General features: G+C 39.6%; 2 protein-coding genes across 3 annotated transcripts in view; one reads left to right on the top strand and one right to left on the bottom strand.

Moving 5' to 3' along the window:
* Nucleotides 1-7: 7 nt before the first annotated feature.
* Nucleotides 8-20,049, bottom strand: golga3 (golgin A3). 2 transcript variants are annotated; one of them, XM_061672985.1, is made up of 24 exons: nt 19,779-20,049; nt 18,644-18,884; nt 17,809-17,964; nt 17,259-17,371; nt 16,176-16,885; nt 15,943-16,051; nt 14,669-14,975; nt 14,220-14,422; nt 13,996-14,133; nt 12,498-12,659; nt 11,917-12,285; nt 11,573-11,650; nt 8,631-8,894; nt 8,449-8,543; nt 7,865-8,081; nt 5,713-5,856; nt 5,403-5,600; nt 5,132-5,248; nt 4,881-5,020; nt 4,062-4,194; nt 3,704-3,826; nt 3,430-3,594; nt 2,927-3,093; nt 8-1,038 (listed from the first exon to the last, which is right to left on the bottom strand). In XM_061672985.1, the coding sequence occupies exons 2-24, from the start codon at nt 18,762-18,764 to the stop codon at nt 846-848; spliced, it is 4,422 nt and encodes a 1,473-aa protein (XP_061528969.1). In that variant the 5' UTR covers nt 18,765-18,884; nt 19,779-20,049; the 3' UTR covers nt 8-845. The 2 variants fall into 2 exon arrangements, with proteins under 2 accessions (XP_061528969.1, XP_061528968.1); XM_061672984.1 differs by having other exon boundaries at nt 17,686-17,964.
* Nucleotides 20,050-21,013: 964 nt separating this feature from the next.
* si:dkey-112e17.1 (uncharacterized) overlaps nt 21,014-25,366 on the top strand; it is a 35,517-nt gene continuing 31,164 nt past the window's right edge. Inside the window, exon 1 of the mRNA XM_061672999.1 lies at nt 21,014-21,229. Within this exon, the coding sequence (XP_061528983.1) occupies nt 21,149-21,229 (81 nt within the window). The 5' untranslated portion in view covers nt 21,014-21,148. The remainder of the gene's footprint in view (nt 21,230-25,366) is intronic.

Below are 25,366 nucleotides of genomic sequence, written 5' to 3' on the forward strand. Positions count from 1 at the left end.
ACTTGCACGGATTTTCACACAAAATATATTTCATCTTGCAAAGACCTGCAAAACAAGTTAATTCAACCAGATTCCATTACAGTATTGTAAAGATTGCATAAGGCTTTTTCCACATACAAACTATGGCAGTCCATGCTTGACAAGACAGATACATACATAACTGAAACTCATGTTAATGCAGACTTTAAGAACTTCTGGACAAACGCACACTTCTGGACAAACGCACACAACAATAATGACTTACTGCTTTTTAACAAAGGCAACTAAAAATATGAGCGAGCATGACCTTATGACAAGGTGAAATGATGTTCCACCACCAGCTGCTTACCTGTCAAGGAGTAACCCTGTTAAATCCTGAATGAATGACATTAGCTGAGTACAGGCACAAAGAATAGGAAGAACAGTTCGTAGCCATTATGGCTTAATCATCAACACATCTCTAAAAATATTGTCAGTCAATAATGAAAGCCACTGATTGCAAATTATAAGAAGTATAATTAAAACCTGAACAGCAGATGTTAAGCATGTGCCTGGACAAAAGCTGTATCTATTATTACAAATCAGAGTATCAGGGTTTGTCTTGGTGTGGTTGTTAATGTGTATAATTGTTTAACTCTTAATAAATACCTATCACATGGGGATAACAACGTTGAACAAAATGTCAAATAAAGAGCAACGAATAAAGCTATGGTATAATAAATATTACTCTGCAAAAGCACTCCTGTGATAATCGGAGAACAATATTAAATGTTGAGAGCCATTGTTTAAAAAGAAAAATGGAATGGCTAACAATGGATTTTGTGGATAAAACTCCACTGTCATCATAACCTGACAAAAGTTTGCTTTTATGTTTGCTGCTGTGCCGCTTCATTATTTTTTTCTACCACGGTGTCGTTCAGCAGCCTTGATGCATTAGAGATGTTGTTTTGAAGTCCCAGTTGAGCCAGTCCGTCTTCTGTGTTTGGCCATGAGCTCATGGACTCATGCACTGTTACTGTGTGCTCCTCCATCTGCTTTTGGAGGCTGTCCATCTCCTCCCTGGGGGAAAAAAAAAGAAAAAAAAAAAGAGGTAAAAACATCACAGCGTTTGCAGACTCGCATTGTAAATGGTGTTCTACATTAGAGATAATTAAAAAACAAAAAAAAAGTAATACAGAAATGGTTCTCAAATGGTTGTCTGTGAAATAATTTGCAATAAATGGGTTGTGTGTCATTTTTAAAAAAGTGCATATCTACACATGGCACAATAAAACCAATTATTCCTCCCACACCTTACTTTTGGGGCCAATTAAAACCTCAGATATGATTCTGACTTATCACATAACTCTGATACGCCTGCATGCATCTCATGAAGAGTTGTACAAGTAAGGCAAGGTGACCTCGGCAAAATATTTGCGGTTGCCAGGGCTAAAACAAGGGCATGCCAAACCCACCTGGATCCTCCACATTCTGGTCACCACCTATTCCAGCTCCTTCCCTCTTGCCATTTACTTCTTAAACAGTGGACTTACAATTTCATTGCAACATGCTGCCAATTTTTCACATCTCTGTTGGAGTACTTCTGTTATTCGTACACATTGTTCGCTCAAGTCCATGAACAGGATCCTCCCGTAGGTCCCTGTGCTGTTGAGGTGCTCCAAGATGAAATGCAGTCCTATGTTGACCGTCATCCACCCCCCTGATTGCTCTGTAGGCAAATTGTAGGGGGTCCAGCAGTGGTCCTCTAATGCTCTTGAGGTGGTTCAGCACGAGCCATTCAAAGGACTTCATGATCACAGATGTCAGGGGGACGGGACAGGCCTGTCCTGTAGTCATTCAGACCCAGGATTGCAGGTTTCGTGGGAATTGGGATGATCGAGTTGCATTTGAAGCAGGATGGGACTTCACACAGTTCCAAAGATTTGTTAAAAATCTGTGTGAAAAGTGGAGCGAGCTGGTCCATGCAGACTTTAAGGCAGAAGCGAGACAAAGTCTGGGCCCGCTGCTTTGTTGGTTTTTTGTTGTTTGAAGATTCGTTTCAGGTCCTGTTCGTGAATAATCAATGCAGAAGGTGGAGTCAGAGGTGTGATGGATGGTATTGGTGGTGTGGGGTGCGAAAGTGTCCTTTTCAAATATGCAGTAAAAGGTATACAGATCATCACCCAGTCCTTTATTGTTCGCACTTGGGGGGGATGATCGCTTGTAGTTGGTTAGCGATTGTAATCAGTCAGTCGCAGCAAACTGGTTTTCCAGCTTTTCTTCATAATTACTCTTACTGATGTTACTTTCCATCGTCAGCTGGTTTCTGGCCTGCTTGTAAAGTGTTCTGTCCCCACGCCAATAGGTATCCTCTTGAGCCTGGTGCACTTGCCGAAGTTTGATAATAACAATAATAATAATATCACTTGATCCAGCCTTTTCTCACATTCCATACTATACAATTAGTATGTATGAATATTGCTGATATCGGTATTGGCCAAAACTCAAGTGTGCATTATCGGGATCGGATGGGAAGTGAAAAAGTTGAAAGTGAAAATGATTAGTGACTTATGCTGCATTGACAACGGACATGAGGCGCATGTTAAGTCCGTGGCTTGCCATTGTATTTAGCCGTGTAGGCTGCAGCTCGTAGGTAGCTTGGACGCCGCAAAATAGCACGCAAAAAGCATTCCTCTTAATACCCGAACAACGAAAGGCAGCGAAGTTGGGACACTCCAATTTGGGCTAGCCACCAGCATGATAATGGAAAGCCCATGCGGTTCCCGCAATTCATTGGAATATGCAAATTAAGAGTTATTGCAGTAATACAGATGTTCATCTCTGTCGTGCACATGGTATTTATGTTTAATTGGCCTAAGGATGAGGGGTCCTTGTAAAAAATGTCTCCCCTGTAAGGGATCCCTGGACCCAAAGAGTTTGATAATCCCTGTATAACAGAGCATCTTACTTGAGCTGCCGCAAACAGTTGTGCAAGTTGTTGAGGGGCTCCTTGTTGACCGAAGTTGATGGTTTTAGCAACTCATCAAGCAGTGAGGCAGGTACCGGGCAGTCAGGGATCTTTACCGGTGTCACTGGGTTGGACGGGGTCCCCTCACTCTTCAACTCCATCCGTTGCTGTTCGAAACAAACCATAATTGCAGGGTTATAGTTAGCTTCCTCAAAGAAATTAATAAGTGCACCCTGATGGCTAACAACCACTTTCCAATGTGAAATGTCTAAAAACCGAAACAATATTTTCCATTGTACATTATTGTGTTACAGTCGAACAAAAATATTACCTGCATTATGACTCATTTTTGTATCAGCATAGAACCAATCACTTAAAATTGTATGTAGTGTAATATGATAAACTAATATTCATACTTCGACTGATTGAATCTTACGTTCCAATAATGACATTGAACACAATGAAACGTAATGACACCCAAGTCAAGCAAAAGGCTGCATCACCTTCCTTAGACGGTTCTGTTTGAGGTCCTGCTTGAGTTGCTGGTTTTGTAGCAGGACTGTCTTCATGCTGTTCTTCAGCTCACCCACTTTAGCTTGTAGCATAAACTTGTCCTTCCTTGTAGAACTCAGCTCCTCCTGGACTGTCTCCAACTCTACCTTTATATTCTGTGACAGACAGACTTAAAATAAATCCACCCATTTGAAAAAGAGCAGGTGCAATTTGTTTTTTTTTGGCGTTACTTAGTTGACATTTATCATTTAAATAAATACTTGCCTGCAAAGCTGTCTGCAGGGTGTCCAGCTCCCTGTGCTGGCACTCCTCCATCATCTCCAACTGCTGCTTCTGAGTCTCAATCTCCCTCTGCCTTTTTTCCACCTCCCACTTTAGGTCCTCAACCTGTGAGTTGCCAGCATTAGAATTTGGATGAGACAATGTGTTGGTTTGAACACATTTCAACCAATATTTAACTTTTGAATTTCATTAGTAGCTGTAAAAATCTATGAAAAATATTTAGACAGCAACCCTTTTTTCATTCGAACTACAGTAAACCTTGAAAAACTAATTTCCGTCATTAAGTCCATTAATAAGTCTCTCCTGCAACGGTATCTAAATAAAAACAACACCTCCTTACTTCTTGGTTAGTGAGGGGCTTCTTTGACAGCTCTTCATCCAGTTGTTTCTGGAGGATCTGGAGGTGGGAATGGGCTTCAGCCAGCTCCTCTTGGAAACTAGAGATCTCCTTAGCATGGTTCTCATCCTGATATCTGTGGATATCGTCAATGAGAAATAGTGTTGCAAAAGGTTTCTAAAAACCTTCTGGAAAATTTCCATGACAAATGTATCCGTTTCCAATATAAATTAAGCAAAGTCACTTATTTAGTTGGTCGAGTTTGACAGTCCAAACCGTAATGTACACCGTACAAAATAATAATTAACATTGTTTTGTACTTAAAAACTATTGTTGCATGTTGTTTTTAAACATTTAAGTTTTCTTTCGAAAAACTTGAAATTATACAAATGTCTATTTTTTACCATTAATATCTACATACAGTGCTCAATATGACAAGTACATCATATTTGGAAAAGTAAGTTTTTTATATATTTTGCAATGAAAACAAGAAATTGATTCATTCAATCAACTTGCGAATTATATTTTTTGAAATCTAAACTTTCACTTGCTACACTTTTAATGGCGTGTACTCATTTTTGCAACATTAAATTGTCGGAAAATGTTGCATGCCAATATTGACAAATCTCATTATCAAAACAAAACAATGACGTAATGGGGGTATTTGGTAGTATCATGAACAAATGTGGGCGGCACGGTGGCCGACTGGTTAGAGCGTCAGCCTCACAGTTCTGAGGAGCGGGGTTCAATCCCCGCTCCTCTGTATTTAGTGTATGTAATTTCCATAGACATCTGTATTCTGTAACAAACTATTGTACATACTGTAGTTTGTGGGCTTCATGTTGCAGCGCTTTGACTAAGTCTTCTTTGGCCTGCAGGTCTTTCTTGATCTCTGACAGCTCCAACATGGCAGCCTTGTAGTGCCTCCGATTGTGGGCTGCTTCAGCCTTTGCTGTTGCCACCTAGACAGACACATTGAGTAATTAATAACCAAAAATTCACCAAAGTGCAAAGAGAACTTCTAATTACAAAAGATCCAAATCTTCGATCCTGTGAGCACTGAGAATTTGTACCTGTTCTTTAAGATCTTTGACTTTGGTTTTCTCTTTTTCCAAGGCAAGCTGTAGAGTTTGAACCACCTGCTTCATTTGTTGGTCCTCCTCCTCTTTGCGCTTCAAAACAGCTTGAACCTGAATATGTGGGTGTATGAAAGAACCATTTAACTATTAGGAAGATGATCCTTTATGCTTGTTTAATCGCAAGAAACTATCTCAATGCAAATTTTATCCACAATGCACATAAAACACACCAATCTAATAACACCAGTTGCAATCTATTTTTCACCTGCAAGTTGAGCTGTACAAGATCAGCCTCTCGCTTTGCTAAAGCAGATTCCAAGATATTGGCATGGTCCCGCAGTGTACTGTGGGACTGTGTCAGTCCAGCCAATTTTCCTTTTTCATGTTCTAGCTCAAGTGCTAGCTTCTTGTTGGCGTCTTCTAGTTTTCGGATCCGCTTCTTGAAGCACCGTGACTCTTGAAGCTTTGAAAAAAAATGACAAAAGGCCATTAAAGAAGCCAAATATGGAAAAACCTAAAAAAGTATTAAGTGAATTTTCTAAAATTTAACACAGTCCACATATTTGATAGCACACCTCGTCTTCTAACTCCAAGACCTTCTCCTGGTACTCTTCTAACTCTGTGGATGTGAGGTTAATGACTTCCTCAAGTTCCTTCTCCAACATTGCCTTGCTTTTGGTTACAACCTGAAGCCCAGTCTGAAGAGATTCAATCTTCTCCTGAGTAACAGATAAACAGAGGGTTATTAAGGGTTTTATAATACCTGTATTAAACAATAACAGCAATTATTGAATGCTTTACCGAAGTATACCTGTATTCAACAATAATAGCAATTATTGATATTCTTTACTAAAGTAACTTACATTCATTGATTCCATACAATAAGAGATTAATATGTCATTGCAACAGCATTTTTCGTGTGTAAAACTAGTCATTTCAATGTATTTGGATTTTAACCACCTTTTTATTTCATTTTATTCATTTTATGCACGTGTTACAACAGTGTGGCTTCGTAGTAAAAGAGTGGGAGTACTAGACTGGCCTGCCTGCAGTCTAGAGCTGTCTCCCATTGAAAATGTGTGGCGCATTATGAAGCGTAAACTATGACAACGGAGACCCCGGAATGTTGAACAGCTGAAGCTGTATATCAAGCAACAACGGGAAAGAATTCCACCTACAAAGCTTCAACAATTAGTGTCCTTTGTTCCCAAACATTTATTGAATGTTGTTAAAAGAAAAAGTAACACAGTGGTAAACATTACCCTGTCCCAGCTTTTTTGGAACATGTTGCAGCCATAAAATTCTCAGTTAATGATTATTTGCTAAAAACAAAGTTTATCAGTTTGAGCATTTAATATATTGTCTTTGTAGTGTATTCAAATAAATATAGGTTGAACATGATTTGCAAATCATTGTATTGTTTTTATTTATGTTTAACACAACATCCCAACTTCATTGGAATTGGGGTTGTAACTCAGTACACATCAAAACGTGTATGTGTTCACTGTGATGGGTTAAATGCAGAGAACAAATTTCATGTGCATGCATGCATGTTCACGACAATCAAAAGTGATTCTTCTTCTTTTTCTTCTTCTACATAAGTAGAATTTCACTCATCTGTATTTTGTTATTTATATTTCTGGTACATTTTAAACCTAAGTACATTTTGTAAGTAAAATGTTTACTTTTACTCTGATACATTTTTCTTAACCATCTTCATTACTATGACGAAGATGGGAAAAAAATAAAAATAATCCCAAGAAAATGTTCTGCGACATAATACCTGAACCACGGAACAAAGTGAAGGAATAGTCCTGCCTGTAATGATGTGTTATGGATACTGGTAGGGGTAGGTCATTAAAATGAAACGCAGGTAATCAGTTTGTAGTAGTGCAAGTCTGTCTCTTTTGCTGCTTTTGGCTAGAGACAAGCAGACCCCAGTGTCCCGTGACGGCTAACATAGCTTGTTAGGCAATATCTTTAACTACGCCAATGAAGTAAAACAAAATAAGTAAAAATAAAATTTCAATAGATAAAAACACACTGAAAATTCTAACCACTCACTTTTCAGAAGACTTTTATTTCCAATACTTAAGGTCATGCGAAAATTACTCAAATGTCAGATACTATCAGGCTTAATATTACACAAGATGACTTTTACCAAAGTTATTTCTGTTAAGACACTTGTTCTTGTAATAAAGTACCGCTTTCAGGTACTTTCTTCAAGAATGTCTGGCAGTGACAGATACCTTTGACTAATTTACTGCCTGTTATATTGGTGATGCTTCTACTAGCGCTTGAAAGCTAGAGAAAATCAGTGAGAGGGAGCATAAATTGCTCCAACTGAGACCAGAGTAGAGAGTGCAAGAAAACACAGGTCATGGAACAGATAATATTCAGTTGAGTAATCATTTACAATATTTGGACAATATTGCCATGGGTTGATAAACCAACAGTCTGCCCAATACAAACTGCGAATCCTAAACACTTAGTTTTATAACCTGTTGGCGATGGTAATAGGCATGTAGTGTTGTCGATCACTAATAGCAGCAATACTAACCCAATAGGCAGAGAATTATTCAACCAGTAGTTGAATAGGAGGAGGAAGGATAATTTGGTATCAATTGTACAAGCCTTATGGATGTCTTTCCTCACATTTACTTATTGTAAAGCAGTAAAGTCAATATAAAATATTTCAAGGTGTGTAAAGATCTGGTAGATTTATACCTGCAGGATGTGGGTGTTTCCACCAACCGACACCTGAGCTTTGAGCTTGACCAGCTCAGCCTCAGTTGTCTCCTTGTCAGTCAGGGCCTCTTGCAGCCTCCTACTCAGGATGCTCACAGCATTCTCGTACGCCTTGTGTTTGGCCTTCATCTCCTTCTGGGCGCTGGTCAAATCTGTCCCCAGCCGCTTCATACGCACTTTTTGCTCCGAGATGGCTCTGTTTCAAGCAAAGAATAAAATTCATTAATCAAGGGGAAAGCTGCAGTTTCCATAATTGACAGTATTGCAATGCCCTCAAATGTGGTCAAGGATGACACAGTCGCTGATGAACTTTAGTGGCTTTATTACCATGAGCGGTGACAGAATCCACATTCATACAAGCAACTTGACAACATGCTCAGTGTCTGTATGTAAAGGTCTTTGTGATGTCACAGCTACAATTCTTGTGCAGGCCAACAATACTTTACAAATACAATTTTCTTTTTTTATATAATAAAATATGAAGAGAGATACTTATCAGGGTCCAAACCAATTAAGCAGGATTTATTTAAGTACCACTTTGCTTCATGAAGAACATGACTCACTTTTTGGCTTCTGTTTCCATTTTCTCTACTTGTTTCCTAAGACTTTCATTTTCTTCTGTCACAGCCACAAGTTGACTCTGATCAAACTGCAAGGACTGTGAAGGAAAATAACAAGGCTATTAAAAAATCAGCACTAAAATTGCTGAATTTAACACAGGAGAAATTGCACTGTTTCTAATTACCTGGAGCTGTGTTTCAAGCTGGTCTCGTTCTCTCTGAATGTCCTGCAGATGACTTTCCATGTTATTAATCTGTTCTTGGACTCTGAGCACTTCTTTCTGTAGTCGGGACTGCTCTAATTCAGCCTTTTGCTTCTCCCCCTGAACATCCAGAAGCTCTTGTTTTAGGTCCTTCACTTCTGCCAGAAGACGCTTTTTAGTAGACTTGAGCTCACTGATCAACTGGTCTTTGGAATTTGCATCCCGACGGTAGGCTTCCACCATCACCTGTGAAGACGTAACATTGTTTGAGTTTGTCAGCCATACTTCCACTGGATACATCTGAATAGTTACATGAGCGTTGCCAAAAGTCATCTATCAGAGAAAAGAGCTTGGATAGACTGAAGCCTTAGAATTTCTGTCAACAAGCCACTCCTTCTTTATCACAGCTTTCATGACAAACTGAGCACCATCTATTATTTCTCAATTCAGTGAGGCAGATGTGACAGTCATCCAGCTCCACAATACATCCTCCCACGAAAACATCAGCATTAGCAACATGAGAGAGTCTGACAATAATATTTTTAAAAGGAAATTCTCAATTGCTTTCTGCAACAGTTTTTATCAACTTTACTGTCACCCTCTATACTTTCAGGGAAATTAAGTGCCTGGTCCAATTTGGCCCACTATTTACAATTTTCTGAGCCGGGTCTTGCAATAGAAACTATAGAGGAAGTTACTCTCTATGGGCCATACTCTCCAGTGTGTGCATTCTCCCGTGCACTAAAATGTTGGCGTTGCCTGTGAATCCTGGTGCTACACACTCTCCCGTGGATGTAAACACTTTTCCTATTCTGCACTCCAGAGGCTATAAGTGCTGTGCCCCATAAAGATAAAAATCAAATTGGAAGTTTAGATTTAGTTAACTGCTCGTCGATGTCTTACTCGTGCTGACAGTATGGTAAACACCTGGCCCATAATGCTCACCAATGCTTACCCCGTCCAAAGGCCTAATGTGTCCCGACCAATTTACGCCAACGGCCGAACGTTGCCATATTATATATTAATTGGTGAAAAATATCAGTTCCAGTTTAAATATTTTTCACTGCTGTGATATTTTTAGTTTTAAATCAATGTTGTTGTCAATGTTATCTTCAAGCGTGCTGCTGGCAGATTGGAGTTGTTTTTTTTTTAAAGCGCAGGGCTCAACATTACTACAGTCATCGTAATGGCGCAATGATGAGTTAAATATTGAATCGTTTGTTTTTATTTGAGTCTATGGTGGTCGTCAAATTCGTTTCTAGTGGCTCGCCCGCATTCTGTGGTGCAAGGAAACTTGCAGGGTACCGCTGAACTGTAGAACCGAAGGCACACCCCCTTTTCTATTGATGGACCTCCAAACGTGTTCAGTCTAGAAGTGCAACAATTAATCGATTAATCAACAACTATTTTGATGAGCACGTAATTGTTTCAAGACCTTGTTCAGCTTCAAATTGTCCAAATTATTGGAATTTCAGGCGCTGAAGTGTAAATATTCTCAGATTTCTATCGTCTTCCATGAAAGTAGACTGATTATCTTTGTGTTGAGTCAAAAGTAGACATTTGAAAACATCCATCCATCCATTTTGCGTACCGTTTTATCCTCACAATGGACACGGGCGTGCTGGAGCCTACCCCAGCCATCTTTGGGCAAGAGACGGGGTACACCTTGAACTGTTCGCCAGCCAATCGCTGGGCACATACAAACAAACAACCATTCGCGCGCACATTCACACCTAAGGGCAATTTAGAGTCCTCAAATCAACCTGCCATGCATGTTTTAGGGATGTGGGAGGAAACCGGAGTGCCTGGAGAAAACCCACGCAGGCACGGGGAGAACATGCAAACTCCACATAGGCAGGGCCGGGATTTGAACCCCAGTCCTCAGAACTATGAGGCAGATGTGCTAACCAGTCAGCTACCATACCGCCAATTTTCTAACGTTACAAAACAAACCAGGAACTGAATCATAATCAATTTGTGTGTTTTCTGTCCTGTAAATTTTAAATAATGTCCTGTTTTTGAATAAAGGGAGGGAAATTGTTTTTTAATCCAGATTCATCGATTAATTGAAAAGAATAATCAACAAATTCAGTGATTATTAAAATAATTGTTAGTTGCAGCCTTAATTGAGTCCATCCATCCACCCATCCATTTTCTGAGCCGCTTCTCCTCACTCGGGTCACGGGCGTGCTGGAGCCTATCCCAGCTATCATCGGGCAGGAGGCGGGGTACACCCTGAACTAGTTGCCAGCCAAACGCAGGGCACATATTAACAAACAACCATCCGCACTCACATTCACACCTACGGGCAATTTAGAGTCATAACACAGTATTTTGACTAAATTATTTTTATTTCATACTGAAATAAAAAAAACATCCTCTCCTTCAAAGTGTAATGTGTTAGATGGTGCGTACGTCTCAGTGGCGATGACACATTCACTACAGAAGGTATTTTCATATTTAGAGAAATGGGTTTCTTTAAATTTAAATGAACTTCAAAGTTTAATTAAAGTTTATTTTACTTTAAACTGTATTTTCCAAATGGATTTCTACGACATTCAGAAGTCTCAGGAAAATGCCATGCTCCATGATTTACAGCCAGCCTAAGACTTCAATGAGTCACGCCTTTTAGGTAGTTGCGCACAAATTTCCAGGTTATGCACGGTGGGTGTGTCAGAGGTTTGGACGAGAGAATGCATGTTAGTGAAAGGTGCGCAAGCCAGGCCCGTAAAAAAAAAAAAAATTTAAATAAATAAGACTTCTGCATGAATGGGAGAATATGGCCCTATGATTTTATTACATAATGAGTTTTGAGAGTTGCCAAGAATTTCTTCCAACATATATTTTTTCCACAGTTGATAAAATTAACACATTCATGTAGCATTTGGCGTTATACACTGATAAGGGTAATGCAGATTTGGTACCTTTTGTTGTTGGAACTGTTCCTTCAATTTTTGAGCTTGTTTTTTCAAGGAACCATTTTCTTGCTGTAGCTTTTCAATCTATAACAAAGCAAATATCCATCATACATTACTTCAAATATGAAACTGAATCAAATATCTAAAACAACTCTGCATAACATTGTTTAACCCAAACATTATTACAGATAAAAAATAAATAAATAAACCCTCCTCTTGATAAAATTCAATTGCAAAGTTAAAAATTATATGGCACAGTTTATTGTAGGGCTAACTGAATTACATTTTGTCTATTTTTATGCAACTTCAGTCATACTTCAAAGGACAGCTAACTTTCATGTGTTTCGCACCTGATTAGTTTTAACCTGAACTTCCTGTTTGAGCTGATCTAACACATCCGAGGCCATCAAAACATCTTCTCCAAGCCGTTCCGCATTTTCATCAAGTTGGCTCTTGTCGGCTCGGGCTGTCTGCAATGCTACCTCAAGAACAATCTTCTCATGCTGAAGGTACTGGATGCTGTCATCTTTGCTATTGTTCTCTGCCTGCAGCTCAGCTAGCTGGGCTTCCAGCTCTTGGTATCGCGCCTCGAGCTGGTTGATTGACTGCTCTTTAGTATGAAGGTTCTCCTGAGTGGTGGTCAGCTGACGCATCAGCTCCAGATGTTCTTTCTGGAGAGACTGCAGCTGTATGTCCTTCTGAGAAAGGTTCAACTTCATCTAATTTCAAGAAACAAAACAAAAAACATGACAACATAGAGGCACAATGGTTAGCAGTTAGCACTGGTCCTTAACAACTGAAAAAACACTGAAACAACTGGAAGAACAGCTAAATAAGCATAGCACATGTACAATTTAGCTACCCGCAAAAGAAATGAAAAATTTTATTGAAAAAGATTAAAATGACAAAAAGAAGAGAAAGAAATCACTACCTGCTCTAGCTCCATTTCCAAGTTACTTGCTGTGTTGGCCAGTTTTATTAAGCGTTCCCGGTCTTCCTCAAACTCTTCTAGTTTGTGTTGCAGGTCATCTTCCACCATAGTTTTAGCATCCTGGATCTGCTTGTAAGCAGCTTCTTGAGTCATCATGTCTGCCTACAACGCAGGTACCAGAAGGTCCATATCATAATAAATAATATATTTAATCAAAGCGAGATCTGAAAGCAAACCATATGTTAAATCGTGCACAACATGACATTTTTGTCATAAATTTACTCTTGATACACAAAGTCCACACACCCCGTTCAAATGCCAGGTTTTTGAATGATGAATTGATTGACAGATTTCTTTATCATTATTTCATTTATACACAGCAGCGCACAATAATAAAAAAAAAATTGTTACATCAACTGTGCTCAAACCACTGCATAAATGAAGTGAGTAACAATAAATGAGACCGCAATGAGGGATAAGTGGTGTAAATGTAAACAATAATAAATAAAAGTATATTCAGTGCAGGAGAAAAACATAAACAGCTGCAATGTTCAAAATATTAGGGCTGCAGTTTAAGATTATTTTAGAAATCGATTAATCTGATAAAAACGTTTTCATTTGCGGCTCTAGTCAAGGTGCTTTTCAAGGTGCCTTTATTGTCAATTCTTCAATATGCATAACACAGAGGGTTGAAATTACGGTACTCAAGGGCCTGCGGTGCTACAAAAGACAACACAAATGATATCAATATAAAAAGCTAAATAAAACTATGGCATACGGTGCAAAACGTATTAATTGACATATACAGTATCAAAAATAATTGAACGAACAGGACAAAAATTTATTATGATTCAGTTACTGGTTTGGTCTGGAGCTTGTCATAAAATTGGTAAAAATGTTGATTAAACAAAGAGATAGTCTGCTTTAGCGAAGGACCACAGAAATCTGAGAATATTTACTGCTAGGAGGCTGAAATTCAGAAGATTTTGACAATGTCTTTACAAGATTTATCGATTTGCAAAATAGTTGTCGATTAATTTCATTATCAATTGTCAATTAATAAATTGTTGCACCTCCACAAAATATGTATATAAATTAAAGAGTAAAACTATTGCAGCCATATCGAAAACATTCCACGAGTCCTTTAAATTTTAAGTTAAACTTTCAACTGGTGGTAGTTGTTTGATGACTCCCATCTAACACGGGTTTGAATGTGATTGGTTAATCCTGAGCCCAGTCGTTTCCCCTGTTATGAGGGTGTGCACAGTTGTGCAACCACATTATCACATTTATTTGTTTACTTCCTGTCCAAAATATATTTGTTTTCTATTTGTACAGGTTAAACGTTGCATTAATGGTGGAAAAAGCTGCAATATGATTTATCGTGGTCTCATTTATTTTAAAACGTTGAAGCATGCCCTTTCCATAGACAGGGGGTAGACTTCTCATATAAAATCATCTCCCCAGGTATGCTCTGTTCTGTTGGTCAACAATGTACCTCAATGCTCTGCAGCTGAACAGCAATACGCTCTTTTTCTTTGATAGAGCGGTGTTGGGTTTCAGTCAGTTGATGAGACAAGGTCACGTTCTCGAGCTTGAGATGTTCGAGAACACCAGTCTGGGTCATTTTTCCAGCCTAGGAAGGATGAAATATCTTATTTGTACCAGAGCTGTTGTTTGATGTACTGTACATCTTGAATTCAAAGAGCATGTCCATTTTACCTGCATGTTAGCCATTTCACTTTGCAGTCTCACTCGGGCTTCCTGAGCCAGGCCTAGCTGCTGCTGGTACCACTGCCTGACTTGCTGGAGTGAGTCAATCTCTGCCTGGGAGGTTTTCAGTCGACTCTGGAGAGTGCTGCGCTCCAGCTGGACTTGTTGTAGCTGGTTCTGAAGACCACCCATTTGCAGTCGCATTTCTTGGACTGCAAAATGGGTGAATGGTATTGTTAGCTACACAAAATATAAATACATTATATTGCCAAAAGTATTTGCTCATATGCCTTGACTCAGACATGAATTTAAGTGACATCCCATTATTAATCATAACTCTTAATATGTGAGTTAAGCCAGGTGAGGGAATACTTTCGACAATATAGTGTATGCATCAATATGAGCAATATTAAGAATAAAAACAATCATGATGGCTTTTAAGAAGACTGAAGTCTCACCTATATCGTCCCTTGAAGTGAGAGTCTTGTGCATTTCCTCCACCTTCCCCATCAGCCTGTTGTATTGGTCTTCAGCCACCTTCAGGTCATTGGACAGTGAAGCAAGACTGGAATTTTTGCTCTCCAAATTTCCCTGGAGCTCCATCATTGCCTTCTCTAGTTGGCTACAACTCTGCTGCAGTGTCCTGACTTCTGTCGTGAGAACACTCTGCTTTTCCTGGCTAAACTGAACCTCTGTCTTCTGAGCCTGCATCTGAGCATTCACGGTGGCAAGCTGGGCCTGGAGCTCCGTCTTCTCCTTTAGAGCCTGGTGGGCATGAGAGGATTGTAGGAATTTACATTGAAAGATACAGTATTTCCAAATTAATGTCTGTCTATAGCAAACAGAGGTAATAAATGCTGAGAAAAAGCATGCAGCTTTGGTGCACAAGTTTGAATATACTTGTACACTAGAGGAAAAAACTATTTGGCTACATGACCTACAGGAATTAAAATTCAAGAAAATAGAGGTCGTCCCTCTGTTTACACCTATGTATGTGACCTGCACTTTTTGGTAAGATTGGAATGTGCCTGTGGCAATTCTTGCTCATTCAATGTTGGACCCAGGAGAGGTCTGTGCAAGTTTTCCACACAAGTCATCCAACCATGTCTTTATGGACCATACTTTATGAATCGTGGCAAAGTCACGCTCGTACAGAAGAAGGCTGTCCCCAATCTGTTGCCAAGAAGTTGAAAACATGCAATTGTTCAAAATATCTTGGGAAGATAAAGAATAAAGATTCAAGAAGAAAAAATGGGTCTCGTCAGACTCCTGAGTGGAGTGTGTCTGGATAGCTTTGTCGACATAGCGCATATACAAATTGCAAGTAACACGTCAAAAACCACCAACGAAATTCGAACTATTTAATTTTTGTGTTCGTTCATGATTTACTTACCTAGAAAATTTGTGGTAGGTGTATATTAGCAATTCAAGCTATGCCATACACATTTGTACAACTGTACTGTACTGTCTATGCACGCGGCTTTCTCATCAAACCGAGGAAACCAAAATATTACACACCACTCTGATTATGATGCAGTACATTTCTAGACCACTGCAGACTATATTCACAATAGTAAACACTGTTAAATTAATATACCGTTGATGGTGTCACTCAAAATTGAGCATTTTCCCCTTTGTTAAGGCAGAATATTTGATACAGCTCTTATATTGGATATCATTATTTTGCAATAATTTTCTGTCTGGTCAGCGTATGTGTATGCTTCATACTAACCTGGTTGGCCTCAGATGACAAAGATTCCAGTTGGCCTTCTAGTCTGATTTTTTCTTTCAGCACCTGCAGCATTTCATCATGGCCCATTACAGAGCTCTCCAAAGAGACACTGAACAACATAAACAGCATCGGTGTTACAATGATTATTCAACAAATGAAAAGTAAACAAACATTTTGTGACTTTTATATAAAAAAAAAAAAAGTACTTCATCACTGCCTGACATCAAAAATACCTGCTGGAGAAGCTGTCTCTGCGGCTGCGTGGTTCTACGCAGCCTTCTTGCTCCAACTCCAGAAGGTGCTGCTCATCACTGGCCGCCTGCAAGACTTCATGCAGAGATGGAAATTGCCCCATGGCCTCCGGAGCAATTTCCCGTCCCTCAACCGTGTAGGTCCCCTGCTGCCTGTCCATGGCAGCAGACAGTATGGTGTTGGTTCCCCTGGTAGACACACTGCTGTAGGATGAGCTATCACTGTCATTGCCATCAGGCCTTGCTCCTGATTCACTGCCATCAATCTCAGGGACACTTTCCTCAACCTGGACCGAAGCACTAGCTTCCCCTTCTCCCTCACAGGTGCCTGAATGTGACATCAAGCTGATCTCGGACACAGTGGATACTGAGCTGATAGTCGACTGGATGGAGCCCATGGTGTTGTCTGCAGTCTTTATTCCACCTCCTCCCTTGCCTCCACCATCATTCTCTGGAGTTCTGTAGTCTGCCAAGGAGTGGATTTTGCTTGTTCGGGTGGATCTGGATTTTTTCTCCTTGGTGGGAGGAATTCCTAAACTCCCCAGTTTAGGACCGCGGGGTACACTGGTCCTCAGGAAGGAATATTCCTTGGTCATGGAGACTGTATTGGCCCTCGGAAGAGCCTCAGGATGCAGCATTAACTCGGGGTCCAGGGTACTGAATGGTCTGTTTTTTGGAGTGCTGCGGTGAGACTAAAACACAAACATTTGGCCCTTATTCTAGTAATATCGCAACTTTGAATTTGCTATGCCTGTTGCACACTGTATGTTATCAGCTAAACAAGTGAAGAGCAAAACCTAAAAAAAAAAAATTCTCTTTTAAACTTTTAATCTATGTAATATCACACATTCAATTTGCCATAATCCAATTATCTGTAATTACTATTTCGGTTGCATATGTTGAGCATGTATTCGAAAAACGAAGACAGTTGCATGAAAGATGTAAAAATGACAGTGATGTTCGTGACAATGTGACATCTAAGGAGGATAACGTGATACATTATTTATTGACGTCAATGGTGATGTACATACGTACATACAGTATGTACAGTGACTATTCACTCACCCTCTCTTTATGCCTTTGCACTCTATACTGTTTCAGTTGCTCTTCCAGGCGCCTGCGAGCCTCCAAACGAATCTTCTCCTCATTTTCCATCTCCAATGAAGGCTTCTGGTTAGCTAAAGAGCAAGGGCATTCATCCAAAAGGAAACAATAACAGCTGTCTTAATTAAGAGTCCTTCAGTGCCAACGTGCAAGCTAGCATTAATACTGTTTTATTGCTCGACATCCATGTGGTGAAAAAGTCAAATAAATAATCCAGAAAAATATGCCATCACAACCCTATTGAGGTTGCACAAAAGTAATTTCCCTGACTCCATCTACCCAGAGGAGAAACACAAGAGGTAAAGAATGTGAGTTTAGTTTTTAAAAACTTTACAAAAAAAAAAGATGCGGCACATAGGAGGCATTCACTCAACAAATGTATGCTTACACAAATCTGTCTCCTGCATAGGCATACTGAGTTTGAGCGACTGCAATGCATCACCCATGTGACCCGATGCCTCAGCAGCAGCCTGAACAGGTTCAATCATCATGGGTGGATAAGAGGTCACACCTGGGGAGGCCTCTTGAGTTTGGGAGTTGACTGGGCAGCTGCTGCTTTGTGGAAGGGTTGCTGGAGACAGGGACCCATTAAGTTGGGAGCTCCCAGCAGCAGCAAAGCCCTCTGACATTTCGTCTCCATTTGGCATCACATCCGAGGTGACGGGACCTGAAATGAATGAGTCCCAAGGAATGTAACAGTGAGTCATAGTTTGTATTGCACACTAGAATGCAAAGTGAATGTGATTCTGTTGGAAAACTGGCTGAGCAACTATGACAACTCTCAGCAGCACAGGCCAATTCATCCACTCATCAGAAAGTCTTAAGGCTATGCTGCACTGCTAATTGTATTCACATCTTGTTCCACCATGCTACTAAAACATCATCATGTGTATTTGGAAACTAGTGTTACATCACGACGACAGGTCATTTTAATCTGCACCAATTGTAAAAAATTTTTGCCTATGTACAGAAGGCAAATCCTAGTCAGTGACTACCCATTAAGAACTGATGGTGTAGGGGAACACATGACTCTCTGCATCATTTGCACAATTTTTGTATCACTACTGGACACCTTACATTGTGTATGACTTTCTGTACTTATGTCCAAAATTTTTATTTTGTTATAGTGCCTTGTTTGTTGTAGTACGACAGTAGCTCCAAAGTTTGTTAGCCCTAAACACACGAGTTGTTTTTTCCAGTTTCAAGGAGGGCATGTTTCTCTCCCTTTGAGTATTGTGCTCAAACAATAGCAGACATTTTGGTTCAGTAATGAGCTCATGGTGTGATATAAAGACAAAAGACAAGGCAGACGAGTCCTACTTCACCAAGAAACCATCAGCACTCACCATTGTGAATCCCCTTGGTTGTGTTTGGATTGCCATCAAGGACTTGTTCCTTCAAATGTCGCTCACGTTCAACCTCTTGGGATTTCAGAGCGCTGTGCTCTTGATCAGCATTGATCTCCATTTGAACGGTGTATTAAATTCGAATGTCCATGGCTTATAGATAATCCTTCTGGGTCCTCATTGGGAAGCAACACAATACTTGGAAGCAGGTGCTTTCAAATATCCAGGAAGTAATACAGTACTGAAAAGATAAATAACTAAGTGTAACAAATGTAAGGATAACATTTTGGGAAAAGCTCCGCGTGACAGGCCAAGCAATTACTCTTTACGAGTGGCAATAATACTACAATACGAGAGTCAAGGGCTAATAAATTGATCCATTAAGTAGATTGTTTTGTCAATTTTTAATTTCCCTAACGGCAAAACTTTTTTTTACTTTTACGTAGAACAAAAACAACAAATGCTTTAAATTAAGTGCAAGTATAAATCATTATTTTTTCTTAGTCATTTCTCACCCAACGGCAAACTAGAAATTTATGCAACGGCATGTTCAATAACAACTAACACACATCCAACTGTCAATTGGAGTTGACGTAATTATAAAATACATAAAACACATGGTCGCATTATCTATCTAATACAAATGACATCTTTGAAGACCTTTTAAAGTTGTCATTGTACTGCTAGAATAGTACAATCGAAATCATCCGAAGTGCACTATCACTAATTAGCAAAGATTATTATTTATTTTTTTTCCTTCCCCACACAGTAGAGCACAGTTATCGACAGAAAACAAACAGATATCTCACATGCATGCGCATTGCATGTAATCTCCTGGAATTGCAATTAACAAATATGCAGTGATTGAGTAATTGACATATTATAATATAGAGTCAATTTAGCTGGTGGTGCTAGCCACAAAGCTAGTTCTATGTTTACGGCGGAGACCTGTCAAGCTAACGTCAAAGTTGCTAACTCGGTCGCTGGACTAGTCAGAGCCCGTGTTTGTTAGATTTTTAAATCATCACATAAATGTTGAATTTACGGTGTTTCGTCAAGCACGATTGAAACGTCCGTGGGCTTATCATAAAATGACAAATCCAATATGTGCATTAAAATCGTAATGAAGGCTCACCAAACCAGCTTCGCCTTTTACTACGTGGCTGTTTGCGTTCCGTCCCTTAATATGTCCGACTGGAAACAGTGAACGCAAACACATGTACCTAACAAATAAGCGACTGTTAACGGTGTATAATATAATTACAAATAAATACATTAGAAGCGGCCGAAATGAGTTTCCTGCGCAGGGTGTCCGGGCTCTCCCTTAGAGATAGGGTGAGAAGCTCGGTCATCCGGGAGGGGCTCAGAGTAGAGCCGCTGCTCCTCCGCATTGAGAGGAACCAGGTGAGGTGGCTCTGGCATCTCTTTAGGACGCCTCGCCAGTGAGGTGTTCCGGGAAATCCCGCCCGCAACAAAACGAAACAAAACAAAACAAAAAAAGTTATTTGTAAGGACGTGAATCACAAAGCATTACACCTGATGTCTAAACAGGCATGCCCATTTACATTTTTGGGGCCAGGTGTTCAAGCCCAAAAAAGGGCACCCAGAATTATTCATACAATTAAGAAAAACAGTAATATGGACATTTAGTTATGCATTTATTTGTGTTAACGGAATCAACACAGTAAATAATACAACTACAGTATTAACAAAGGAGATGAGGGGATGCTACAGTGGATGCAAAGTCAACACGCCCCTGTTCAAATGAATTTTTGGAGATACTGACGGGGCAAAGCGGGAGCATATGTAACATTTCTCCAAGGATTCAAATAAGTACCCATACGTTTTTGAAACACTTAGGGAAATATCAATGACAGTTTTTTTTAAAAAATATTGATGAATGAAGAAAAAATGGACTGCAGCTTTTTAAAAAAGGGAACTTTTTTTCCCCTCCAGGAAAGAGGGCAGTAAATTCCATAAAATGTTCACTCGCACCGTTCTAACGACTGCTACAAGTAGCTACAACTGTATCTCTGACGTTTTGTGTTTCTGTATTTCCAAATATTCCACAATGGCGCCATCTAGCGGGATTTCCTAAAAACAACATCGACGCGGTATTTAAATACAGGTACAAGAAGTGAAGAGGTGAAATATCGAAGGGAAATACTGAAGTTTTTCAATTATTTTTGGACAATATAGAGCATTTTTTCACATTGCCTTGCTAACCACACTACTGTGTAACACAGGTTTGCTTATTTATTTCATAGGGGCACATTATATTGGCTTATTATAGTAGCGGGGGGCGAGTGGGAGGGGGGACGTGGGTCTGGTCTTGTGTTGGGCTTGGCGTCATGAACCGGATGGAACGCGCTCCCGACACTTCAGGTGAATGAGAGCTCTCACGGGAAAAGAGGAGCGGGACACGGTTCACTGCGCGTCGCGTTAAGTAGAAACAATTGGGCAAAAATAAATAAATTAAACAACAACAACAACAACAACAACAAAATGACTTGTCTTTCGTCGCTCGGGGCGCATGTTTTCATGACAGCATATCTCCTCTTCCTGATGGGATGCGTTGCACAGAAAGTAAGTATATGTCTGCTGCAAAACTTGTGGTCAAGTTATATCTCTTTGTCCCCCCGGTTGTGTATATCGGTGTGAATGGCGTTCACGAATGTTCGGTTGCGAAAGTACGCGTAATCATGAGCTTTTTGTGTGTGTCAGTGTGTGTGTGTGTGTGTGTGTGTGGGCGTGCGTGCGCGCGCGCGCGTTTATGTAGTGTCACGCAACGACGTTCTCATTTGAATGTATTTGTGAACAGGTTTTGGGCATCATTTTATGATTGCTCTCTAATTCTTCGCAAAGATGTGTCAGTGTCCATTATGGTTGGAATTTGCATCCCATCTCCCCCACGCGTACTAAATCTTGCATATTCCGTTGCTCGACTCTGTTTTTGTTTTGCACTCTTGCATGTTTTAGCAGGTGAATTCCGTCCACATTTCTGAAATGAGAACTAGAATGGGGGCAGGCTAATTTGTGTTCACTTCTGTTTGAGCCTAATTCCAAAAGCTTTGCCTTTGACTTGCTACAACTCATGATTAAAAAAAAAAAAAAAAAGTCTAGTAAATCTAGTGTGTAAACAGCCAGGGGTTGTCTATGGGTCATATTTGTCACTCAGTCAATTTTCATGTATGTTGGAAGTGTGAGCTTGACTTGGAATGTCTAACCTTCTGTTAGGTTAAGGCAATGGATACACAAGTGCAAATTACAAGCCAATTGCTTGAGCCTTAAATATGGTTTAGTTTTTTTGTTTGTTTGTTTGTTTGTTTTTTTAACGCTATCGCAGTGATATTATTATTTAAAAAAATGTTTTTTTTTAAATGGATTAGCTCAATTTCTTAAAGCTAATTGTAGTCAATTCACTTTTTCCTTTTAGTAGGAACATGACAAATGATATTGTGGGCTGGTTGAGTGTTCTTGGAAAGTAACTTGAATTGGTATCTTAAAAGGATTTCAAATTGTTCAATTTGTTGTTTTTAACTGGATTCTTAGAAAATTCGACCTTTTTAAATTCAAACCTCGGGGAGCGGTAAGGCATGAGTATTGAAAGAAGTGAATACATTTTGTTGGGGATCTGGCTCGAGGTGCTCACCCCGGAATCATTTTCACTCGTTAACATTGCGAGATTTCATTGGTCAGGATATTCCTTGATTTGTCAGCGAATAATGCATAAATCTTATGATGAAATGCAAACATATGGAGGTGTGCTGTGTTTGTATAATGGTGTACTATTTGGTGCTGATCCAAATTCTGTCCTAATTTTTGCTTCATGCGTTGGAGATTCAATGTCTCCATGTTTCCTTGTGTCTACATGCCAAAGGAAAAGCCTTGGCAGAGATCCTCAGCGGGCTTCCCATCTGTCAAGAGTCGTCCTTTCCTCGGATGGAGAATGGTGGCTCAGCAGCAGTTTTAGTTCCTGTATGCATAGGGTGCTCACTATCTTTGCAATTATCTGCCTGAGGGGGCATGCTAAATGTAGGCTTTGTCCTCTGCTCCCCTTTTGTATTAAGTTGATTTTTGGAACAGCATAAACAAGCTCGGGATTTATTCTATCCCCATCGGAAGAAAAAAAAAAAAAAACAGTAGCCACCGCTATTTAATTTCATTTCACTTTAGGGATATGTACAGAGAGGGAATTTTCTTATGCTGCCTCGCAATGGTTTTCAGAATGCCTGATTTCCAATTGAGGGAGAAATTCAACTGTCATTGAACTGAAATGTCGGACCCCAACAAACTTTGTTTTGAATTCTTCCTAATTAACAGAAAGAAGTCTCTCAGAGTTTAACATGAATGGGCCAATAAGAGACCACCTCGCTTGAAAGAAAGATGGTTTCAACATTATTTTCTCATTGCATGATGAAGTGGTCCTGGAAAGGCTATAGGACACTGAGTTGATAGCTTGTGTCATGTACACAATAGCCGGAATTTAGTGGCAGACTCTTTTTTTTTTTTTTTTTTTTTTTCCCCCAGCAAGGTCATTGTGAGTGCATCATATACAGTAAATCTGTTTCGTGAATACGAGTTCAATGTTATATAGTGTTCCTATTGGATTCCTTTTTGCCACAGAGCTCCATTGTTGGAAAAACTACCAAAGACACATCAATGAGCCAAAGCGTTGTACTGGGTGACATGTTCCTTCATTACCATGAACGCACGTTCCCAGTAGCTTGTTCTCACCAAACCCCGCATATTACTGTCCACTGGAGCATGAAATATGTTTTAATCAACTACTGAGATGTACCCCCAAAATTTGACATTATTTAAGCCCCACTTCACAATTAAAAGCGAGAAGTGTGCGATTCCTCCCTCCTAGATTAGCAATACTGTACGTACAGTACATAAGAGAAAGAACAGGAAACAGACAAACGTGTGGAAAGCTTCAGAGACATTTTGTAAACATGCTCAACTGTAAATACAAAGTTTCCAAGCTTTCCTGTGTCCTCTAGGTGGTGGTAGTGTGCATAAACAAATGTGGATTTTGGAGATTTCACAATGAAATCATTTAAATCCTGCATCTGCACCAAATGTACTTGTTTCCTCTTGGGTCTATGCTTCTTTCCTCCATAAGGGTTTGTGGAGACCAGTGAAAGTCTTTAATTAGTTATATTAATAACAAACCCTAAAGATACAGATGGAAACAAAACCTTCTGAGCCTATAAAACGAGTTGTTTTCATTGTGTGTGTATATATATATGTGTGAAAGTTACATTCTTGCTTGATATACTGTATGATACTTCCACTTTGTTTCATTATCTGGTCACACATTTTGGTCAGGCCTGGCTTGTATGCAGGCCATTGTATCACTGGTATTGTTGTGCTGAAATACTCAGGGACATTCTTGAAAGTGACATCTTTGCATTTGCAGACCCGATTCACGTGAAGTAATATTTTGACTGAACGATATAGAAATAAATCAAAACAAATGATTAAAAACACAAGTCACCATTGTGCGAGTTAATCCATGTGTCATAATTTATTCTTTCCATTTTCAATTGGCAATCAAAAATCCCCAAAACAAATGGTTACTGATAATTTTGCAAATTGTTTTTTAACACACACACACACACACACACGCACAAAAAGAACAAATGCCAAAGTTTTCATGTTTTTCTTCAAGAACACAGTCCGATCTTTGGGTAATGGGCGACGACACCTGAAGTGTGTTACTTATGTGCAGTCAACTCCATAATTTTATTTGAGTGGCATAAAATCATGCAATAGTTCACAAAGACAGCTTGTTGAAAATGGAAGCAGGGTATTCAGTGCTTTTTGGGCAATCTTAAAGGCTTCATTGCATCATTTGCAAGCCTGTCGCCGCATATTATACAGAGAATGCATGGTGCGTGATCACCTGTAGCAAACCCATATTTTAAGTAGAACTGCTAATCTTGTCACTTAAGTTATAGCCTCTTCTTCAGTCTGACTATTTGGCTTCCTCCCCTTTCCGACGAAGCTCTACAAAGATGTTCGTTTGTTATTTTTTATTTATTTATTTATTTTTTCTACGAGCTTGTTGGCTTGCTTTTTTTTTTTTTTACGACTGTATCACATGACCTGGACCAGCAGTTTGATTTGCACAGGGACACAAGTGGAAGCACCTGATTTTCAAAATAAAATTGTTCTCAAACTGATGATGAATCAATTTTGTCTGGGCAGAAACAGAACCTGCAATACCACCAGAAACTGTGGGACAGTGTTGTCAAAAGATAAGGGGGACATCCAAAAGCAGTTATATAGGTGTCCGGCGATTTGTCTCATGTCTAATACTGCTGAAAAACCTTACCCATTGACATGATTTGAGGTTTTTAATGGCCCTATAGCAAATACAGTCTGCTATGCAGTCTCTTCGTATTTGGGGAACATTTTTAGTCAGAGCGTACCCTGAATCTGGCAGATTAATTGCTGAACTTTGTAGTTCATTGGACACATTGAAGTATCAGGGAAGTGAGTGTTTACGCCATTTAAAATGCACATTTTGTATGGGAGGGGCATTAATACCGTTACATTCCTGACTGCTCCTTTTCGTCTTCAGCCAGAAGATTAAATGCCGATGATTTCAGTGTTTAGAATTGTCAGTCATACCATCTTAGGTGAGCTTGAAACCAAAGAGGTCAGCATTGTTTGGGGAAGTTATTGGTTTTATGGCTTATTTAACTTATAGCA

Source organism: Phycodurus eques, chromosome 3 (genome assembly GCF_024500275.1).
Source record: "Phycodurus eques isolate BA_2022a chromosome 3, UOR_Pequ_1.1, whole genome shotgun sequence".
Classification (NCBI taxonomy): domain Eukaryota; kingdom Metazoa; phylum Chordata; class Actinopteri; order Syngnathiformes; family Syngnathidae; genus Phycodurus; species Phycodurus eques.

What these genes read in the sequence shown, in the direction of transcription:
- golga3 (XM_061672984.1), bottom strand. Translation starts at nt 18,764, where the DNA reads ATGGAGATCAATGCTGATCAAGAGCACAGCGCTCTGAAATCCCAAGAG. An exon ending in TTCAGGTTAAAACTAATCAG is followed by an intron (nt 11,651 to 11,916) that starts GTGCGAAACACA and finishes GCTTTGTTATAG; the next exon opens with ATTGAAAAGCTACAGCAAGA. An exon ending in TCTTGGAGTTAGAAGACGAG is followed by an intron (nt 5,601 to 5,712) that starts GTGTGCTATCAA and finishes TTTTTTTCAAAG; the next exon opens with CTTCAAGAGTCACGGTGCTT.